The sequence below is a fragment of the Apodemus sylvaticus genome, chromosome X (genome assembly GCF_947179515.1).
Source record: "Apodemus sylvaticus chromosome X, mApoSyl1.1, whole genome shotgun sequence".
Lineage (NCBI taxonomy): Eukaryota > Metazoa > Chordata > Mammalia > Rodentia > Muridae > Apodemus > Apodemus sylvaticus.
Window position 1 is genome coordinate 95,857,657 of NC_067495.1, and position 19,353 is coordinate 95,877,009.

At 43.8% G+C, this 19,353-nt stretch overlaps 1 protein-coding gene across 1 annotated transcript; it reads right to left on the reverse strand.

The window, feature by feature from the left end:
* Positions 1-4,434: 4,434 nt before the first annotated feature.
* On the reverse strand, positions 4,435-19,107 carry LOC127674929 (nuclear RNA export factor 2-like). Its single transcript, XM_052170753.1, has 22 exons — positions 18,947-19,107; positions 17,497-17,577; positions 13,881-14,034; positions 13,495-13,645; positions 13,140-13,223; positions 12,921-13,025; positions 12,735-12,815; positions 12,529-12,598; positions 12,299-12,387; positions 12,085-12,192; positions 11,811-11,920; positions 10,383-10,419; positions 9,894-9,962; positions 9,754-9,809; positions 9,510-9,617; positions 9,316-9,374; positions 9,099-9,214; positions 8,965-9,007; positions 8,336-8,408; positions 7,697-7,879; positions 4,764-4,824; positions 4,435-4,643 (listed from the first exon to the last, which is right to left on the reverse strand). The coding sequence occupies exons 2-22, from the start codon at positions 17,537-17,539 to the stop codon at positions 4,599-4,601; spliced, it is 1,845 nt and encodes a 614-aa protein (XP_052026713.1). The 5' UTR covers positions 17,540-17,577; positions 18,947-19,107; the 3' UTR covers positions 4,435-4,598.
* Positions 19,108-19,353: the final 246 nt, after the last annotated feature.

The window sequence follows — 19,353 nt, forward strand, 5'->3', positions numbered from 1 at the left end:
CAGAGACACAAAGTACACCTGGAACAGAAATTAAGTATTCTGCGCTTTGTTCTGAAGATAGCAGGGAGCCATGAAAGTCTTCTGCAGAGCCATTTTGAGACCATGCCTCTTCAAGATGGGGTGGCATCTTAGGACGTTCGTGGTGGATAGGGGAGATGACAGGGAGCTGGCCCTGGACAAATGGCCAGAGCATATCCTGCAGCCAAGAATGTTCAGATAGTGAGATACTCAGTGGGAAGGAACGGCTACAGTGTACTCTCACCCTGCTGGGCATAAAACACAAAGTAGGTCTCAATACATTACTCTGGGAGGTCACTGGGGCCATCTTGTCCTAGGTCCATCTGCTGCAGGAAGGACCCTCTCTTTCTCCCTGCTGAAGACAGATATCTGATGACAGAACTAGGAAAAGAGCCTGAGATCCTTGCTCCATGACCTGTGTGAGTGTGCAAGAGAGCCAGAGGGAGAGAAATGAACCCACAGTAGGGTCTTTTCTCACTAGATGAAATTCCCTGCAGGACTAGTACACTCACTGAGGAAGGAGATGCAGGGGCGTGGGCCCATTTGATTTGAACTGTGCAGGCTGAAGACTCAGAGGTTTCTGGGAGGGGTGTGCTAAAATGTACCCATGGGATCTTACCTACTAGCAGGGCCCGAGTAGAATTCAGAGCATGGTGCCATGAAGGAACCAGTGTTTGTAGAGTCTAAGGTTCATTTAGGAAACCTTCAGGAAGACAGAGCTGTACCATTGTGTCTGGGCTCTCAGCTTCTATCCCAATACATGGACACAGAGGGGGAAGGCAGATCCAGTTTTAGAATGTATCACTCAATTCTGCCACCATTGCTGGATCTGCTGAGTCCCTAATTCTGATATTGAGTGAGAATTTTCAGGGTAATTGTGTCATTGTGTGGGAGGGGCTGATTGAGCTGGGAGGGCTTCCTGAAGGTGGCAGGGAGGATGAAGATTGCTTGATATTTTGGGCAGTGCTGATTGTCACCTTGACAGACTCTAGAATCACTTGGCAGATGGGTTCATAAACATGCCAAGTTTATCTTGATTACATTTATTAATATAGGAAGGATCATCTTAATTTTGAATATTATTTTATGCCTTGAGATCCTTGCCTTTTGTTCCTGCCCTGACTTCCCTGGATTATGAAGTAGACATTATAAGATGAAAACAACTATTCTACTATACTTTGCTTTTGGTCACAGTGTTGTGTTACCACAATAAAAATCCAAACTAAGACATCAAATTTGCCACATATTTCTTGGTTTCAGCTGTTCTCTGTAACAATGGTTCAAGACTCCATAACCCCTCTGTCTCCCATATACTATGTGTGAAAAACAGTGCCATATGTATGATTCTGCCACATTTTTCTGCTACCTCAGATTAGAGTCTTATATCCTTATATCACAATTGCATTTTGTATTACTTTTCACTTTCTGCAATAAATAACATGACCAAAAGCAACTTCAGGAAGAAAGGGTTTATTTTGGCATACGGTTCTAGAAGGATAGAGTCTGTCAAGTTATAGAAGGTATGGCATGCTGTCAAAGTAGTACACTGGTTGATTACATATTCATCCATGAACAGGAAGCAGAGAAAAAGAACAGGAATGGAGTAAGGCTACAAAGCTTCAATATCAGCAGCAAACTGTTTCCACCAAGGCTCTACCTCCTAAAAGTTCTATAACCTCCCCTGTCAGAAGCCATCTAGGAAAGACTATGGCAAGCAAGTGACTTTCCTGGAGATGGCCTGCCATTTTGCATGGCTGTGATGGGCGCACTCTGAAGAGGCACAGCCCCAGAGACTTCATTCCAGGATTGCTTCTTGCTTCTGATATGCTTTCCCATCACTATTACATGACTTCGTGATTCCTGGCCATCAGCCCACTCTATTGGGCAGATTTCCTGAAGAATCAATATTAAAGTGTACTTTTCTGTAGTAAGACTGTATAGACAAATTGATGTCATAATTCCTGATAACAACTTTATAGAATTTGTAAATTGATACAAGTAATCTCAAGCTCCCTATAGAAAAAAAAATCTGAAAATAGAGCTTTTCATGTGCCATGGGCTAATTGGCTTAGTAAAGGAAAGCAGGCTTATAATACATTTTTGATCAAGGAAAACATTACTTCTAGGTTAGGAATGAAGCCACTGCCTGTTAACTAAAGGACATAAACTGGGAATGGGCAATTTATTGTAGTTGCAAGGAGAGAAAATAAATGATGGACTAGTCTACCTATATAAGAGTTAAAAAATAATAAGACCAAGGCAGATGATTTATCTCTGAACAAAACATTACTAACTTATGATATAAAATTATTGCTTTAAACTTATAGTGAATGTACAGGACTAGAGAACAAATAACAAATGCTTAATCAGGTATTAGTCTTAAAGGAAAGAGAAAGAATTTGGTTTAACTCCTGAAGCCTTATCAACCTATGACATAAAACTATTGCCTTAAACTTATTATTAATTTATAAAATGCAAAAATGCTTTAAAAACCATGTGATCAATTATCCTAAAAAGTATAAAAACTATGGACAACAACAATTGGTGGTGTAGACTTTTTCTGATTAATCCAGTACATGTATGTCTCTGTGGGTTTTTTTTTCCTTTCTTTTCCTTTCCTTTCCCTTCCCTTTCCCTTCCTCTTTATTTTTTGACTCATGAAGAGTTAAGGAACTCAGAGCCTCTTTTCTGGATAGCAATGGGTTCCTGAGTCAAAGAGAAAAGAACCCAGGTGACTAAGTTTCTATTTCCCCTGCTGCTATGAGCAGGAATTAATTGCCAGAAGCCATCAGCTTTTGGCCCCTGAATATTTAGAGAGTTAAACTGCCAGAAGCTAATGGCAGCTAATGGCTTATGGGCCCAAGAACATAAGAGTTAATAATGGTCAGAGGTTCTCTGATTCACCTATCTGCACACCATCTCAGTACCTGATAGTCAGGGCCTAACCCTGGCACTCCCCCAAACAGTGTCACCAGCTATGGAATCAAGTGTTCAAGTACACAAACCATCATGCCATCTCATGAGGAAAAGCACACTTACAGTTAGTCCAACTTCAAAATAGTCTTTAATGGTATTAACAGTGTTCAGAAGGCCAAATCCACTGTCTCTTTGAGACTCAAAGTGATCTTTTAATTTTAACTCTCTGTAAAATCAAAAATAAGCTATATTCTTCCAAGAAACACTGACGTGGAATATACATTATCATTCCAAAAGAAAGGGGACTGAGGATGTCATGAGCAAAGACTGGACCAAAGCAAGGCCAAAACACAGCAGGACAAACACCAATTCCTGTAGTCCTATGTCTGGTTCTGGAGCTTCAGTCTCAAGGGCCTTAGACAGCTTTTGCTGTCCGTAAAACACATCTTTCACTTTGGCTTGTAGCACTCCCTATATGCAGCTGACCTTGATGTCACATGGTTCAAGCATCTCTAACAACCTGGGCTTCAGCTTCACAACATCGCTCACTGTAATCTCATGTGTATTGGCCTCAGTGAATTTCTAAAACCCTGTTGCAAAACAACAAAACAATGCAAAACATTGTTGCATCTTTCTTTTCTCCAAAACCAGGACCCTATTAAAGAAACTGCCAAGTTTGGCTGCAACTTGAGACGGACTCTCATCCCCTTGGGCCATAGTCAGACTAGCTTCTGAATATAGTTGCTTTATGGGAGCACCAAATTAATTAGGCCCCTTTCCTTCCACAAACTGGATGTGTAGCTGGTAGGGGTGGGAATCCTGCCTTTCAGTGCCCAGATATTTTTCTTTTTAATGGTCACTGCATTGTTTTTAATATGCTGCTTTAAGTCTTAAGCTCTCTAGTCCTCATTTCAGTTGTAAAGTATACATTTATTTCATTCCTTCACACTTGTTGCTGTTTTTCACTGTGGATAATAATAATGAGCAATAACCATTCTCCTCTCCTAGCGCACTGGGGACCAGAGCAGAATGCAGGCAGACATACTGCTGGAGAAGTAGCCTAGACTTCTAAAGCCTGAACCACAGGTAACAGGAAGACAGAGACTGGACATGGCTTGAGTTCTTGAAACCTCAAAGCTTACGAGTGATACACTTCATCAAAGACCACATCTACTCCAAAAAAGCCACACTTTCTAATTTCCTCCTGAGTAGTACCTCTCCCTGATGACCAAGCATCCAAAAAAATGAGCCTATGGGAGACATTCTTATGCACACCACCACACTGTCCATAGAAGCAAGCCCTGCAAATGTGGCTCAGAATGCCCATGAATTAATGTGGTGAAAGTGGATGTGTGGGGAGTAGAGGTGGAGGGAGGTGCAAGGTAAGAGCTTTCAGTCCTAGGCCCTCTGCCTCATGGCTACTACAGGCAAAGAAGAATCCAGGGCACAATGTGCAAAGTAACTTTTATTATGAAAATAAACAGGCATTTCTCAGGAGAAATACACAGAGCAAGTTACCTAGGTGTGGGGGGGTGGGGGGTCTATGTTGCCTGGCTTCCATGTTAACTTCAGCCTTGTGGTCAGCCAGGCTTACAGCTGGGATCATACGCAAGATAGGTAAAAACAAGAGTGTAGACAAAAAGATGACATCCAGCGGTGTGTTTTTAAGTCATTTGTTGGAAGAATTCCTTTGGGATCTTGTTCTTCGTCTGGAACAATAGAATTAGGATGTCAGATGCACCCAGTACCCTGAGTTTCATCCCCTGTTCACCTAGACTCCATCTTGCTGAATGCTCAGAGACAACCTATCTGTGATTCCCAGACCTCACCTGGAGCATAGTGAAGACTTCAGCAGCTTTGGAATAGTCCCACTTGTTGTCCTCAAGGCACCTGAGGTAGGAGAAAGACAGCTGACCTCCAATACTACTGCAGGAAACATTCACTGGATGCAAATGCTACCACATAACCTATGCTACACGTTATTCTGGGACGTGTGTGTGTGTGTGTGTGTGTGTGTGTGTGTGTGTGTGTGTGGTGTGTGTGTGTGTCAGATTTAGCCCCATAATAACAGTGGAGGGAAACCTGGTAGAACTTAGGAGAATTTAAAGCAGAAACATAAGGGTATTCCTATGAGCAGTGAATATCTATCCTGTACCTCTTTTTAAAGAGAAGCTTAAGAGAATAGGAAGTGGGAGTTAAAAAGAAAATGCCCTCCCATAGTTTTAAAATTAAGATGCATGACAAATCTCAGGATGCTTACTATTTCAAGTGCATGTCTCTCAGTCATTTTCTAGTATATTCACAAGACTCTCTGCCAGCCCCAATTAATTCCAAAATCGTTCTATTGCTGCAAAAGAAAACTCTCTAACAGCTGGAGCTCAGTCCCTGCTCTCCCGTGTCACCCAGTGACTGGCAAAATCTACTGTGCTATCAATTGTTACCAATTTTCCCATCCTAAATATTTTTAATAAACAACCTTAAACAAGTAAAATGGCCTTAGGTAACTGGGTTCATTCACTTAGTCCAATTATTTCCAAGTTTCAACATGTCAGGCCACACGTAGGGTCCATATTCACTTTTATGACTGAACAGTATCCTACTGTGATATGTACCATATTCATTTATTCATTCATCTTGGAGAACAGTTGAGATGTTCGCCAGCTGTAAATAACAGTGCTATAAACATCCAAGCTTTGGACTAAATATGTTTTTGCTCTTTGTAGCCTATATTTCATAGCGGATTAGGCCATGTGGCAACTTCATCTTTAACTTTTTGAGGAATGATATGACAAACCCCACCCTCACTTCTTCTCCCAATCTCAACTCCCTATCTCTTTACCAATGTTTATCTCTGTCTTGCTGTCTCTTTCTATGTGTCTCTGTCTCTCTCTGTATGTATAATTTAGTAATCTAAGCATCTCTTAGGTAATCTAAGCATCCAATAAAGGTAACACTCAAGATGAAACATGACATTCTGATTTACATTTCTCTAATGACTAATAATAAAGAGGAAAAATAAGTACTTGCAGGCCACTTCATATCGTCTTCATAGAAACAAACATCTGCTCAGATCCCTTTCTTACTCTCAATTGTGTTGTTAGCCTTTTTTTCCTGCTGTTTACTACATGTTCTTCCTGTGTTCTTATCTGATATGTGATCTGCATGTCTTTTTCTTGTTCTGACATATGTCTTTGCACTTCCCTGACAACAACTGTTGTACAGATTTGAGATACAGTACGATTTGTCAGCTTTTCTTTAGGTGCATGGGATTTTTTTGTGTCACAGAATATACTTGGGTGACTCATTCAAGGCCATAAAGATCTATATCTATGTTTTGTTCTTTGGGCATTTTAGTTGGGATAACAAGATTTGGATCCTCAGTCTATGCATGGTCAATGTTGGCACAGGTTATGGGGATGTGTGTGTGCAGGGATTCAAAATTCCGTTTTTGAAGTGAGCATCCAGTTCTCTCAGTACACTGCATTCAAAAGATACTCTTAATCTCTGTGGAAACATGTTGGTGGGACAGTCTTGGTAAAAAGTAATCAACTAACCATCAGTGTTAATAATAATATGAGTGCCTAACCCTGTGGCACCAATGCAAGCACCACACAGTCTTATTCAATGTAGCATTGCAGCTGGGCTTTAAACTGGGAAGTGTGCCTCCTTTAATTTTGTTCTTCACATTCAGTGTCATTTGAGGCAGTATAGGGCCTACTACATTTTCACATGAAGTTCGGGATCACCTTGTCAACTGAAAACTGTTTAAATTTAAAGTTATTTTATGTATATATGGGTGTTTTGCTTGTGTGCATATCTGTGCACCAGTGGCCTGCAAGTACCCACCAAAGCTATAAAAGAGTGTTGGATCCCTTGGAACTAGAATGGCAGTTTTCTGTGGAAAAGGTATGTTGGTGGTGGAAACTGAAGTCAGATCCTCAGGAAAAGTACCCAGTGCCCTTAAGTGCTAAGTCAAATCTTTAGACCTCCTCTCTCAATTCTTGCAAAGAAACAATTTGGCACTTTCAGCAGAATTTCAAGGACATCTGGACAATACTGGCATTGTTATACCTGTGAACATGGAAAAATCCTCTCCCATTATTTGGATCATCTTTCATTTTTTAAGACATTTTTCAGACATGAGAGTATGAGCTGCATGTATGCTGCAGGGTGGGGGGTAGATGTTTGGGGGGGGTGAGCACACACAGACACGTGTTCCAGTGAGTGCAGATGTGTGAGCACATTGGTGCATGTGTGGAGGTCATAGGGACATTCATGTTTTGTGTGGTCCAGACACATGTACAGCAAAGCAATTTTACACACTGCCACATTTGCCTGCTCTCTTCTATTACATTTGTGCTGAAGTGTTTTACTTATTTGGATGCTGTTCTAAATGGTCTTGCTTTTCTAAATTCACTCTTTGGTTATTTACTCCAAGTATATAGAAGTAGAATTGATTTCTGTACATTAATCTTATATCCTGCAACTGTGCTGAACTTATTAGTTTTAGGGGTTTAATGTAATGAATTCCTTTGGATTTTCCAAGTAGAATGTAATGCCATTTAAAACATGGACTATCTTTAAAAGTTCTTTACCTACACTATTACAAAACAATAATTTTTAGTGTGCTCCCCCACCCATTTTTTAAATGTCTGATGTAAAATATAAATAGTTTGTTTTCTACATGTTGTGTGAGATTCCATTATTCTTTTCCAATCCTAGCCCCATTCCCATCCTGTCCACATTTGTAGCATGAACTTACTTCTGAGACCATTCAAGTTTCATCCCCGACTGGGTGGAGAAAGCCTGCACCATTCTTTGCTGCTCTTGAGAAAGGACAAGCTTGAAGCTGGAGCATGATGTGGGCGAGGGTATGGCAAAGGCGCCCAGAATCTCATCGGGGCTTGGATTCCACACAAAAAGTTGGTCATTCACAATACACAGGCTGGAGGAAAATCAGTCCCTGAGAAAACTGGACAGATGGAAACTCCACTCATAACCCCATGGCCCCAGACAGGATCCTCTTTAACCCGTGATACTTTGCAAATATGTGCCTGCTTAGTTTGCCTAGCAAAATCCTTTGTTGGTACCCAGAGAACACCACCTACCTCTACCTCCTCCTAGGGAGGAATTGTCTACCAGGTTCATTGGATTTGGAGTCTTAATCCCCATACACTTCTCCTACACAAGAGCAAAGGAACCTGATTGCCCTCATTTCAATTTTTAGAAGAAAAATCAGAGTCTCCTGAAGAGATCAGTTAAATGGGCCAAGGTGACCGGGACTGTTAGGGTCAGGAAGAAAACTGGTATTCCAACCTTGGAGCCCGTAATCTTAACTGCTAGGCTACATTGTTCCTTGGATCCACCTCTTTGGGATTTCCACCCACAATACTGCACTCACTTTGAAGTCCTGCCAAGGACAGCAATGAAGATCCGCATGAAGGCACGAACACATTCCTTAGAGCTGCCCTCCACTTTTAGAACAAGAAAAAAAATGAAGCATCCTTACTATGGTTACATACCTTTTGTACCCTCACAAAACATTCCTCAGTCAGGGCCTTACACTGAAAGAGCCCAGACCACTCAACTATTGGCTTGGAGTCAGGGGTCTGTGGTGGAAATGGGGGCAGACAACAAGAGGGATAATCCACTCATATTGATGGGTCTCCTGCCACATTCTGGACCCTGTGAAAAATCACTTCCAATGTTCACTTGGGCTCTGACTCACATCTGTCTGCGGTGAGGTAGGGGGTTAATTAATACCATTTACAAACTGGGAAATGCAGAGGCTAAGCAACTGGCCCAAAGTCACAGAGTAAGGATCTGGAATGACAGCCAGCAAACCCTACAGCCCATGCACCTTCCCTCACCCGGGAGCTGTGCAGGAGACAGGCACAGACCAGGGTGCTCTGTGGGCAGGAAAGCACACAGGAAGACACACAAGGAGGGGAGCTGGGGGAGTTCTCAGACATGCACATCCAGGTCAGGAAGCAAGAAGGGATCTGGAGAGAGGATTATACAAGCACTCACCTTCCTTGAAGAGCCCACTAACAGAGAAGCAGAGCATTGTTTCCTGATAGGGAAGAAGGCAAGGACAGGATTAGGGTCCTGCATAACTTTCTAACCACATAGGAACATGCCTCAATACAGAAGCTATTGCTCACCATCTGGAAACAGATGTTCACTTGGAAAGAGCTGAAGGCATGCAGGGTTTGGGGCAATGCCCTCAGATAGTCCACAATGTCTTGTTTTGTATACTTCAGCAGCTGCCTCTGAATGTCTACAGAGGAGTGAAAAAGCCAAGTCTATTATACCCTATAATTACCTCCTTCACAGCCTGAGTTCATGGACTCTACCAGGTCTTCCACAGCACACACTTACAGAACTCCTTGGACTTTTTCATATCCCTTTCATCCTTGAAGTATCCACACATGCTATTCCTAGAAGAAAAGAGTTCTAGGGGAGGGGTCCAGCCAGTGCTAATGCTTCCAGGGAGTCAGTTGTGTCTACTTGGTGCTGGGAGTGGGAGGTGGATTCACACTGCTCCAGAAGAGAGTGTGATGTGTGATACTCACAGATCTGGATCACCGGGGTTGAAGGGAATGGTCAGGGAGAAGCAGGCCTGGTCATGGTAAATGTTCAGGAGATCCTGTCGCTCTTCTGAGTCGTAGATCAAGTAAAACCTGTGTAGTATGGAAGTGGGTAGAAGGAGCTATTTTAGTGGTCAGGACCCCAGATGTGACCTGAAAAGACCTCTGAGCAGATCTGTGCTAAGGTGGCCCAACCCCTTCCCTTCTTCAAGGTCCCATGCACACTTACTCCCGCAGGAATTGCTGTACTTGACTCTTTATCACGTCTGAACCCTTAAAGATGTCCTGGAATACAAAGCCATTTTAGACAATGCATCTACTAAGGTTCACAAGCAACAGCATAAATCTCTCTTGGTCCTTCTTCCCCACCTTGCAGGGCTTCGTTAACTGGGGTTCTTCAATGTCCATTACAGTTGGAAGCATTAACTTCCTGCCATCCTGAAGAGATGAGGAAGAGGAGTCTGGAATGCATGCTAGGGAGGTATCCCTGGACATCCATAGAAATGACCCATGATTACCTCCAAGGGGGATAACTTTGAGTCAGAGACCAGGAGTAAGGTGGCTACGAAACTTCCTGGGCTGTGAGATTATAGTGGGTGTCTGAATTATGGGGTACTGTAAACATCTATCATATGTGGTTTGTAGGTCTCTTTCTGTGTGTTATGTGAGTCGTGTGGTTGGTTTGTGTGTATAATTATGGAACAACATTCAGGTTATTTTTTCTTTATTATCTATGCCATAGAATATGAACAGCTGTCTCAGGCACAGATTATCTAGGCAAGATTCAAATGGGCTGGGATTAAGTGTGGAGCTCAATCATGTGAGGAATACAGGACAATGATGAAGGCAGGAACATACCAGGCAGAACAACTCCGGAAAACAGTTCAGGACTGCACTGCTCAAAAAACAAAAGCCACAGAAATGATTGACAGTTCAGATTTGGGCAGCATTTCTTACCTGCTCCTACCCAACCATCGGTTTTCCCTCCAGTTATCTTCCAGCCTGTTCCCCACCACCAGACCTCTGGATAGCTTCCACCTACATCACATGGGCCCCCTCTCCAGGGCCACAAGAAACCACATTGATAGCCCAGTGTCCAGGGTTTCGTCCACTCCCTGCCTCCATTCCTCTTCCTCAGTCTCCACAAAAGGCCCTGCCACTTTAAAAGGTGTGTAGGATTCTTCAAGATGCTGAAGATGAAGGTGGAGGAGTCAGGAATCAGGATGGAGAATGGAGATAGCAGTGGGGTGGTAGATGATGACAGAAAGGGAATGAGGGCGCAAGGGGGATTTGTGAGAGACACACAGAGAAGGCAATGCAAAGGGAATGAGAAAGTGCTCTGTCTTGTGTAGTGAGTTGGAATAGCAGGGGAGAAAGGGGTTCACCTGCTGCTATCCTTTCCTTTACATGTGTCAGGCTAGGCCAGGAACCCAAAGCAGCATTGAAAACATGCAAGCTACTGAGACTGGCATGAAGATTCTTACTGTTTTCTGAGTGATCTGGGGACTAAGAGCTTCCCTGGAGGCAAGAACCATTTTCCAGAAGCTGAAGAAGTGATAGGTGAGTCCCTAACTCAGCATGTTGTAGCTGGGCTATGGCTTTCTCCAAGGAATCAAGTTGCTTGTTTCAGACTACCCATGGCTACTCTTACATGCTAGGTAGGATGATGAGCAAGGAAGGCTGGCCCATAGGGACTTAGGGACGGAGGGATGGAGGGAGGGAAGGAGGCTTCTAGGAAGCCAGGGGCTTCTTTCCCCTCAACCTCTTTTGCCCTCTCCCTTCCCTTCCTGCTCCAGGACGCCTTTGGCTCCCCAGTCATGGCCCACTCCTGGATTCCTGATCTAGAGAGCAGAGGTCCCCTGATCCAAAGGAAGACAGAGATCCCAGCAGTAGTCTAGAGGAAGTGATGTCCACGTCAGCATCACCTAGGACCTCAGCCCTCAGCTGGGGTAGGACAACCTCTAGGGCATCCTGGGACAGATGATAGGACCATTCAGGAACAAGACCAGAAGAAAGGCTCCTCTCAGGACTGGAAAGGAGGCCTGGTGCTGTTGAGATGCTCAGGAGTACCTTCTGGAAGAGGCTGAAAACTCATGAAAGTATGACACAACCCATGCTAGGTAAGGTGGGGTAGACAGGATAGTATCAAAGGAAGCCTGTGAGCAAAGCCCAGAGTACAGAGACAGGGGAGAGCAGGCCCTGAGGTCCTCCTAGAAGACCAGGGCTGCCTCCTCCCATAGTCTCTCAGGCCACCAGGGGGAAAGAGGTGTTAGCAGGTATATCTACCTTACATAGGAAGAGTGGTCTCGGAAGGAGCTGCACAAGGGGTTCCCTTCTAGCCACAGCTGTTCCAGCTTCAGCCCTTTCATCTTCTCCAACTCCCACACTGTTCTTACCTGAGGACAACAAGAGCACTGGTAAAGGTGTTCCAGGCAAAGACAGCCATCAGAAGTTCAGAAGCCATACCTCCCTGCTCCCACTCACGGTTTATCTGTCTAATGCTGTCAAGTACCATATTCTAAACTACTATCCATCCTTAACCCCAATCTCCTCTTCTTACCATGTTTTTGGAGAGGTTCAGGATCTTGAGTTGGGGTGCCTTCTTTACCACATCAAACAGGCTATCTAACTGGAACAGTTTGTTGCTGCTCAAGTTCAAGGATAACAGCTTTGGGGAGCAAAAGTTAGAGTAATCTTTACTGCGAAGAGCCTTGGAGACATATTTGCACTTCACCCCATTCTTTCTGGCCCTCCACACAAACATCAACCAATACCTTAGGAAAATCCTCTTGGATGATCTGAAGGGTGGCAGCCATACAGCTTCTTCGATTCAGAATCATGTCTATGTTGTGACTCATCAAGTCTTCAGGAAGAGGAGAGAAAGGAATCAGAAGGTAGAGAGGACCCTGTCTGAAACCATACCCAGCACAGTCCCCTCTCCAAACACCACTATATCTTCTTCCTAGGTGGATCTGTGATCCACAAATATTGCTGTCAGCCATACCTGGATCAAATCGGAGTTTTTTGAGGCACAGAGCATGCTGAGTAACGTCATATCTTTTCTTCATAACAAGCTGCAGAGACACAGATGGAAAGGGTGGCTCTGTAGTGTCATGGGTTGTGGTGTTGGGAACATCATGGGATTGGGGGTGGGAAGTAGAGACCTGGGTCTGGGAAGTGAATACACACAGTGCCTTCAGATTGCTTTACCTTCAGCTGCTCCATTTGTTCTTTTGTGAACCTATTCTGCACAGAATAGGGTGCAACCGAGGGATTGACAAAAATAGGTATCTATGGGGAGGAGAGACATAGTAAACACCAGGAACTCCCAAAGATAATGCTCTTGTTCCGTGGGGTGTTTCGGGGCTAGGTCCAGAGAATGACTCTAGCACACACCTTCTGGAAGTCCTCAGTACATATCTTATAGCTGACATCCTTCAATGCAGAGGCAATGCTAGCATCCTGGACAAAGAACTGGATCCGGTGTTTGTCACAATGGAACTATACAGAGGGGAAAGCAGAAGTGAAAGCATCAGAGGCCACTGACCTCTACTGAGCCTGGCCTCCCAGTCAATCCTCCAAGCCATCCCAGCTGGCTTCATCATCCTCTCTTACATCCACTGGTGTGAAGGGCACTCTGCAAAGGCTGTGAACTGAATCCATTAGCTGTGTCTTGTCACACTTTCTCCCACATGGAACCTAAATTTACAAATAAGGAACAAGAGAGAAGAAAGATACCATGGAATCTTGGCAGAGAGCAGAAATGCTCTAAATGTTCTTTCCTTTAAGTTCTATAAAGAACTTCCACAGGACCTCTGACACAGTTCCTCATTTTGTACCAAACACAGATCTAGAGCTCGCCACACAGTAACTCTTCTCCCTCCAAGTAACTGACTTGTCTTTCTTACTGTGATCTTCCTTCTCTTGGATTTCAGAAAAGTTTAATTGCAAATGTCACCAAGATACTCACCGTGACCTTGAACCAGCTCTCCAGTATTCCATCTTCTGTGACCTGCCCTACTTCTCTCTCTTGGGGTTTGTCATCTCTCCATACTGTGATATGGATTTGGTCCTCCACATGATCTTCCTCTCTACTCCTACGTCGCCCAGCATAAGGTGTGCTATGAGAGGGATAGGGAGTGTCAGTAAATGCTAAAAAATTCTTGTAAGCATCCATTCTACCATCACTGGTAACACAGATACAATTATGATTTATCAGCCTCTATTCCACATCTATAGAGCAACAGATCTCCAGTTTTCCAGTGAGAGGAGATCTCAAGTGAAGAAGTGGTGAAGTTATTGCCCAGTCCCAGGGACTGTCACCTACTATACTAACCAGGCTGCTTGGTAACTTACTGTCTTACTGATGGGTTCCAGAGAACAGCTCTCATCTCCAGATTTCCACTATCACTCCGAGCTTTTGAAGGCAGAATCGTGTGTCCAGTATGTTCATAATGATCGGACCTCTTGCCAGTATAGCCCAGGGAAGAAGCCCTCTCTTTCTTTCTTCCTAGAAGAACACAGTTTTTACCATCATAATATTATGAAATGGTAAACAATGCATGTTTGGAAGACACATCAATGATCCATTTACCACATATAACATTAGGGGGAAGGCACCACCATGGGAGGGAAATTAAATGCCAGTTTTCCCCCAAAGGATCAATCATGAAAACCCAGTGGGCAAACTTCTGCCATAGTCACAGATTACAACTTACAATAAGGGGCTATTTTGGCCCTTTTAAACACAGTAGTGCAGGATTTGTGATATATTCAGCCCATGGTATAGACCAAACACAAAGCTTGTACTAGTAGGCTGCCCAACCTGGCCTTGTCCTGGGATTCTCTAACGTCACAGCCACACAATGGCTTGGAGTCCTACTCTCCCCACCTTACTGCAACATCCAATTATACATTAAACTGACTAATACATTTAACAATCTGTAAACTTCCTTGTTGCTGATATCTAAACTTTACTGGCAGTGGAGACTAAGGCAGTAGCCCATTAACCTGTCACCAAATTACCTGATGACCATTCACAATGCTCAGGTTTGAGCTATTCAGATCACATGTCTTCTCAGTCCTGGCCTACAATACTTTCAAGTACAGAGGACTAACCTTCCTAAACCACATACTTGCTTTACAAATGTATGAAACAAAACCTGGAATTGTGAGTATCAAACACAATTTCCAAGTGTACTGTGATTTGGCTGTAGGTATTCTTGTCTAAGTCCATTACAGTCACAGAAATTACTGTTTGGGACTGCACATCTGCTACATGCTGAGGTCTGCTCCACAAGTTTGAAATTCTCTATGTTCACAAATACTTCCAGGAAACTGAGAGTTAAGCCAAGGTATGCCTGTTCTTTGGTGAGGCGTTCTGTTTATGCCATGTAGATCATGCACTACAGGAAGCATTGCGAGCACAGAGAATCTTCAAGCTTGAGGAGCAGTTTGTTGGGCAATGCAGCCCTAGTTGTGTTGGTGAATGTTTTTGTTGTATATGCCTGTACCTATTCACATCTTAGAGTCATTTCCCCACTCCATGCACCTCTCCAACTCAAACCCTCCCAACAAGCTTTCCTGCAGTATATCTGATTCCACAGTGGGTGGCAGACGTGAAATGCTTTCTGTTTTCTGTTTGTTTGCTGTCTTATTTTATCTTTTGAAATAACAATAGCCTCCTATCTATCCCCCTTGGATGCCCTCAACAAATGCATTTTGTACTATCAATCACCAGGTTCCAGCAACAGGTAATGTTGTTATTTTTGCCCGTGGGGTGGATATGAATGCTAAGAAGGACCAGCCTTCTCATGTAGGTTTGTGAGTTGTAGGTTGTATTCTGCCATTATTCCACTTTGCCTCAAGAACATGTATGGATAAAAAATAGCTCAATTGGAGTCCACTCATCACAGAGTGATGTTGTTCAGCCCAGATGAACATTCCTGGGGACTCCATAGCTTTTATCATGTGACCCATTATCAGAAGCTTTCAGTCACACACTGCAATGCCTTCCCTGTGTTAGCACTGGCACTGGAAATGAATCTAAAGGTGAAGAGACTCTTTGGGATAAGCCTTTAGTTCAGTGGGCCTGCTGTCTTTGTTTCACAGGCTACATCTAACTGCTAAGGAAATTCTCCTGGCTCTGCTTTCAAAATCCCATCACAGTCTGACTTGTCTCACCTTTGCCCTGGCCAGGTCTCCAAAACTGTCCCCTGGGTTACTCCAAGGCTACCTTTGCTTTTTTTTTTCCAGGCTCACTCAGACACTGTCTTTCACACAGCAGGAAGAGTGATTGCCAACACAAGAACCACTTTATTCCCAAAGTGGTCTTTCTGTACTTTCTGCTTCTATACTCTCTGCCACACAGGTTGCAGAAAAAATTTAACATAACTGTTTTTCTCTGACACCAGTACCTAGCACCCAGCACCTTTGTCCATCTCTGCACCATCTGTTGTCAATATCACTGCATGTTTCGGTCACTGTCTTCTACTTAGTAGAAAGACACTGGATTAAATTTTCTGAAAGGAAACCACCCATGGAGAACCTTTCTCTGTGCCACTGATCATTGTTTTATAATAAGGTCTATATTTGAACACAAAGGCAATTAGTGCATCCAATACATCTGCTTGTTCACAAAAGACTATTTATTGGCTTATTAGTGATGTTGTTTGTGACAGGTGCCATCATGGCTATATTCAAGTCACTTCGGGTGAGAGGAATAATGTAAGGGGAAAACATCTTCATTCCATATGTGTACACTCACTTCACTGAAGAGAACTGCAGGAGCAGTAAGTGATGAAAAAATGATTACAAAAGACACTGACCTTGAAATCAGGCTTGGCTGGATGCAAGTCTCGGCACTGCCATCTAGGGCCTACATGAATTCTGGCAACTATTTAACCTCTTTGGACTGGACTTCTGTTCCTCTAGGACGTGGTCAATGCTGCTGTTGGCTGAGTACTTCTATTTGTCCCTGCCTGGGGTACAAAATCTTTACAACAGACTTTTTCTCACTGGCGGGCCTTTAGCAGGGCCATGACAACATCTGTCTCTAAACTGCACTGAGTGGGGTGAGTGCTATTTATGATGGTGTGCTTTAACACTCTCTGGTGGTTCCCTTTGCAAGTGGCACACTGAATAATCCTGGTCTAGATTTTGCCTACTCCATTACTTTAGATCCCTACTTCGTTTCAGTAAGAATCCTTCAGGTCTAATCAGCTACCATCATGTGGATAGTTTGCACTGGCTCAGGACTTACAGGTACAGTGAAAAATGAACCACTCAGACTTGAAGTGCGCCTATAAACACAGCATTACTCAGATGCCTCTGTAAATGGAAAGAACAGTATCTTGATTTTTCTGAAACGAGGAAACTTACACAACAATTTGTGGTGCTGCCTGCTATTCAAGAGAGGCATGGTATATGACAGCTTTCCAATAAAAAGGTAGTACTCAAAAACCATGAATTATTTTGACTCAGTGAAAGGCATTGCCTCCTCTCAGCCTGGAACATCAGTGGTACCCTGCTTTCAATGGTGGGGTACTTCATTTGCTCAAAGAGATGACCCTTTTTTATGATTTATAAATGAGGTTGCGAATTTACACTCAACAATTCTAGAATCATCCTTACAGACTGGAATCTGTGAAGAAGGAAAACTTGAAAAGATTCTATTGGGGGATATCACTGAATAAAAAGAGGATAAAATATCAAATGAATGAGTTAATGACAAAAAGAAAAATTACAGTTATTATACATCAATCCCACTGTCCTTAGTAAGCACAATACATGAATTAATGGGTAGAAGAATAAATTCATGCCATCTCAAAATATGTGCAGAAAACATTACTACACCAGGGGCTCCTTGAAAAGGAATTCATTACCAGGGAATGGAAGAGACCTGAGGGCTACATGTTGCTGTGAGCAGACTATCTAAGCACAAACACAGCAGCATGCCTGGAGGGGTCTTTACCTGTGTATCTGAAGGGCCCCTGCTTCCTTTCATTGGAGCACATCCTTCTTGTCTCTTGGCCTTTGTAGTCTTCTGACGAAGCTTAGAAATAGAGAAGTAGGAGGAAAATAGATTACTTAAATGCTGTCATACAAGATATCACTTTACTCTCCTGGAAAGTGTGTTTCTCAACCCCAGGAAGGAAAAGCACCATGGTGCTCCTTACTCAGCTTTTCTCATTCACTATCACCTTCAGGATGGTCCGAAGGCTCACCCCTTAAGATTTGGGGTGTCAGTGGGAGAGGATTACCTACTCCTGATGCTACTGGATGTCCCAGGCCAATTGTGGTACCCAGAGAGGACTTCCCCTTCTCAGAGGCAAAGGGAAGGGGGTAACACGGGGGGGGGGGGGGAGGAGAGATTTGTGAGGGTGGGACTGGGAGAAGAGTGAGGGGATGCAATCGGGATATAAAGTGAATAGAAAAAATTAATGAATGAATAAAAAGATTTTCACTGCATGTCTTTTGCATGTTCTTTGTGACACAGAAAAGGGAGGCTGCAGCAAGGAATCTAAGGAACAAAACTTAGTAGAGAAAATGGAAATCTCAGTGTGTTGCTGACCTCAGGAGTGCTTGAACATAAGAGGATGGATGTCCTTCTGCCAACTCCCTCCCTCCCCCCCCCAAACCTGAAGAATTTCAAGTCAAGAAATTCAGAGTGTCTACTTTGTCCCCAGGTTGACAAGTTTGTTGAAAGAAACCTCAAACTTTAGAAAAGTACCCACTCTACTTTGCCTGTTTTCCCTCCTCTGATCACTTCCTGCTTCCTTATAACTGCTTATCCCAGAGGAAGTGCTTGGGGAGAAAAGAAGTCAGAGTGCAGCAGCACAGAGCAGCTGCAGGGAACTGAAGAAGGCAGTCAGAAATCAACTCTGTGAGAACTGGCTAATAGGAAATCTCTGATATCCTTGAAAGAAACAGGCAAGATAAGAAACGGGCCAGATGACTTGCAGAGAAGGGAAGGGAGTGATCTCACTGCAGAACAGACAGAAAAATCTAGAAGACCACAGTGAGGGCGACAAGGAAGGGGAGGGTGGTCCTATTATGATTTAATAGTCGTGCGGTGCAGTGATGCGATGAATGTCAGTCTTTAAACACTCATGGTTGCTGCTCATTCTTAATCCCCCAGTCCAGCTCCACCCATTTGTCCTTGTTGCTCCTCTTGTGAGTCCAGGACCATAAGAAGACTTTGCAAACTCCTTGTTCCGGGTCAGCCTTTTCAATTTTTGGCCACCATCAGAAAGTCTTCCCACGCCTCTATGGAAAGCCCTCTCCTTGGGCTCCCTGGACTGTGCAGCAGCTACAAGGTTACACCTTAAAGCCACAACCCCACCCTACCCCACCGCCATCCCGCCAGACCCCTGCCACGTGAGCTGAGTAAAATCCCAGAGAGCAGATGGTGGGCCTCCTACCAGAAAAGTGGTCTTCGACAATCAGCCTCCAGTACCGTAATGCTTCCTGGAAAAGTAGGGAGTCTAATCCAGAGTCCGGTCAGGCTTTGTCCTTAGAGAAAACAAGGACAACTCCGAAGGCCTTGCCTGGGTGGAGGCTCTGTGAGCTCACAGCAAACACAGAAAGGGCCTAGCTTGATTCTTGACGCTGAGAGGAAGTGAGCAGTCATGTGACTGTCTGAACCAAGTGAGCAGGCGTTGCAAGGGGTTCAGGCATCTGTATGGCCTGCTTCTGAGGGCTTAGGGGAGGAGTTGCGCATGCACCCTCGTGCATCTTAGCACGTGACCGCAAGAATAGTAACTGAGTAACTGAAGTAGTCCCGTGATTGTGAGGCTTTAGCCTCACCAAGGACCGAAGTACAAAATCC

Bases quoted from the DNA above. Each gene is read 5' to 3' on its own strand.
- LOC127674929 (XM_052170753.1), bottom strand. From the start codon at position 17,539: ATGTGCTCCAATGAAAGGAAGCAGGGGCCCTTCAGATACACAG. The intron at 12,193-12,298 runs GTATTGGTTGAT...TGCTCCCCAAAG, and splicing joins TCCAAGAGGATTTTCCTAAG to CTGTTATCCTTGAACTTGAG. The intron at 9,618-9,753 runs GTAAGTGTGCAT...CATACTACACAG, and splicing joins GTACAGCAATTCCTGCGGGA to GTTTTACTTGATCTACGACT.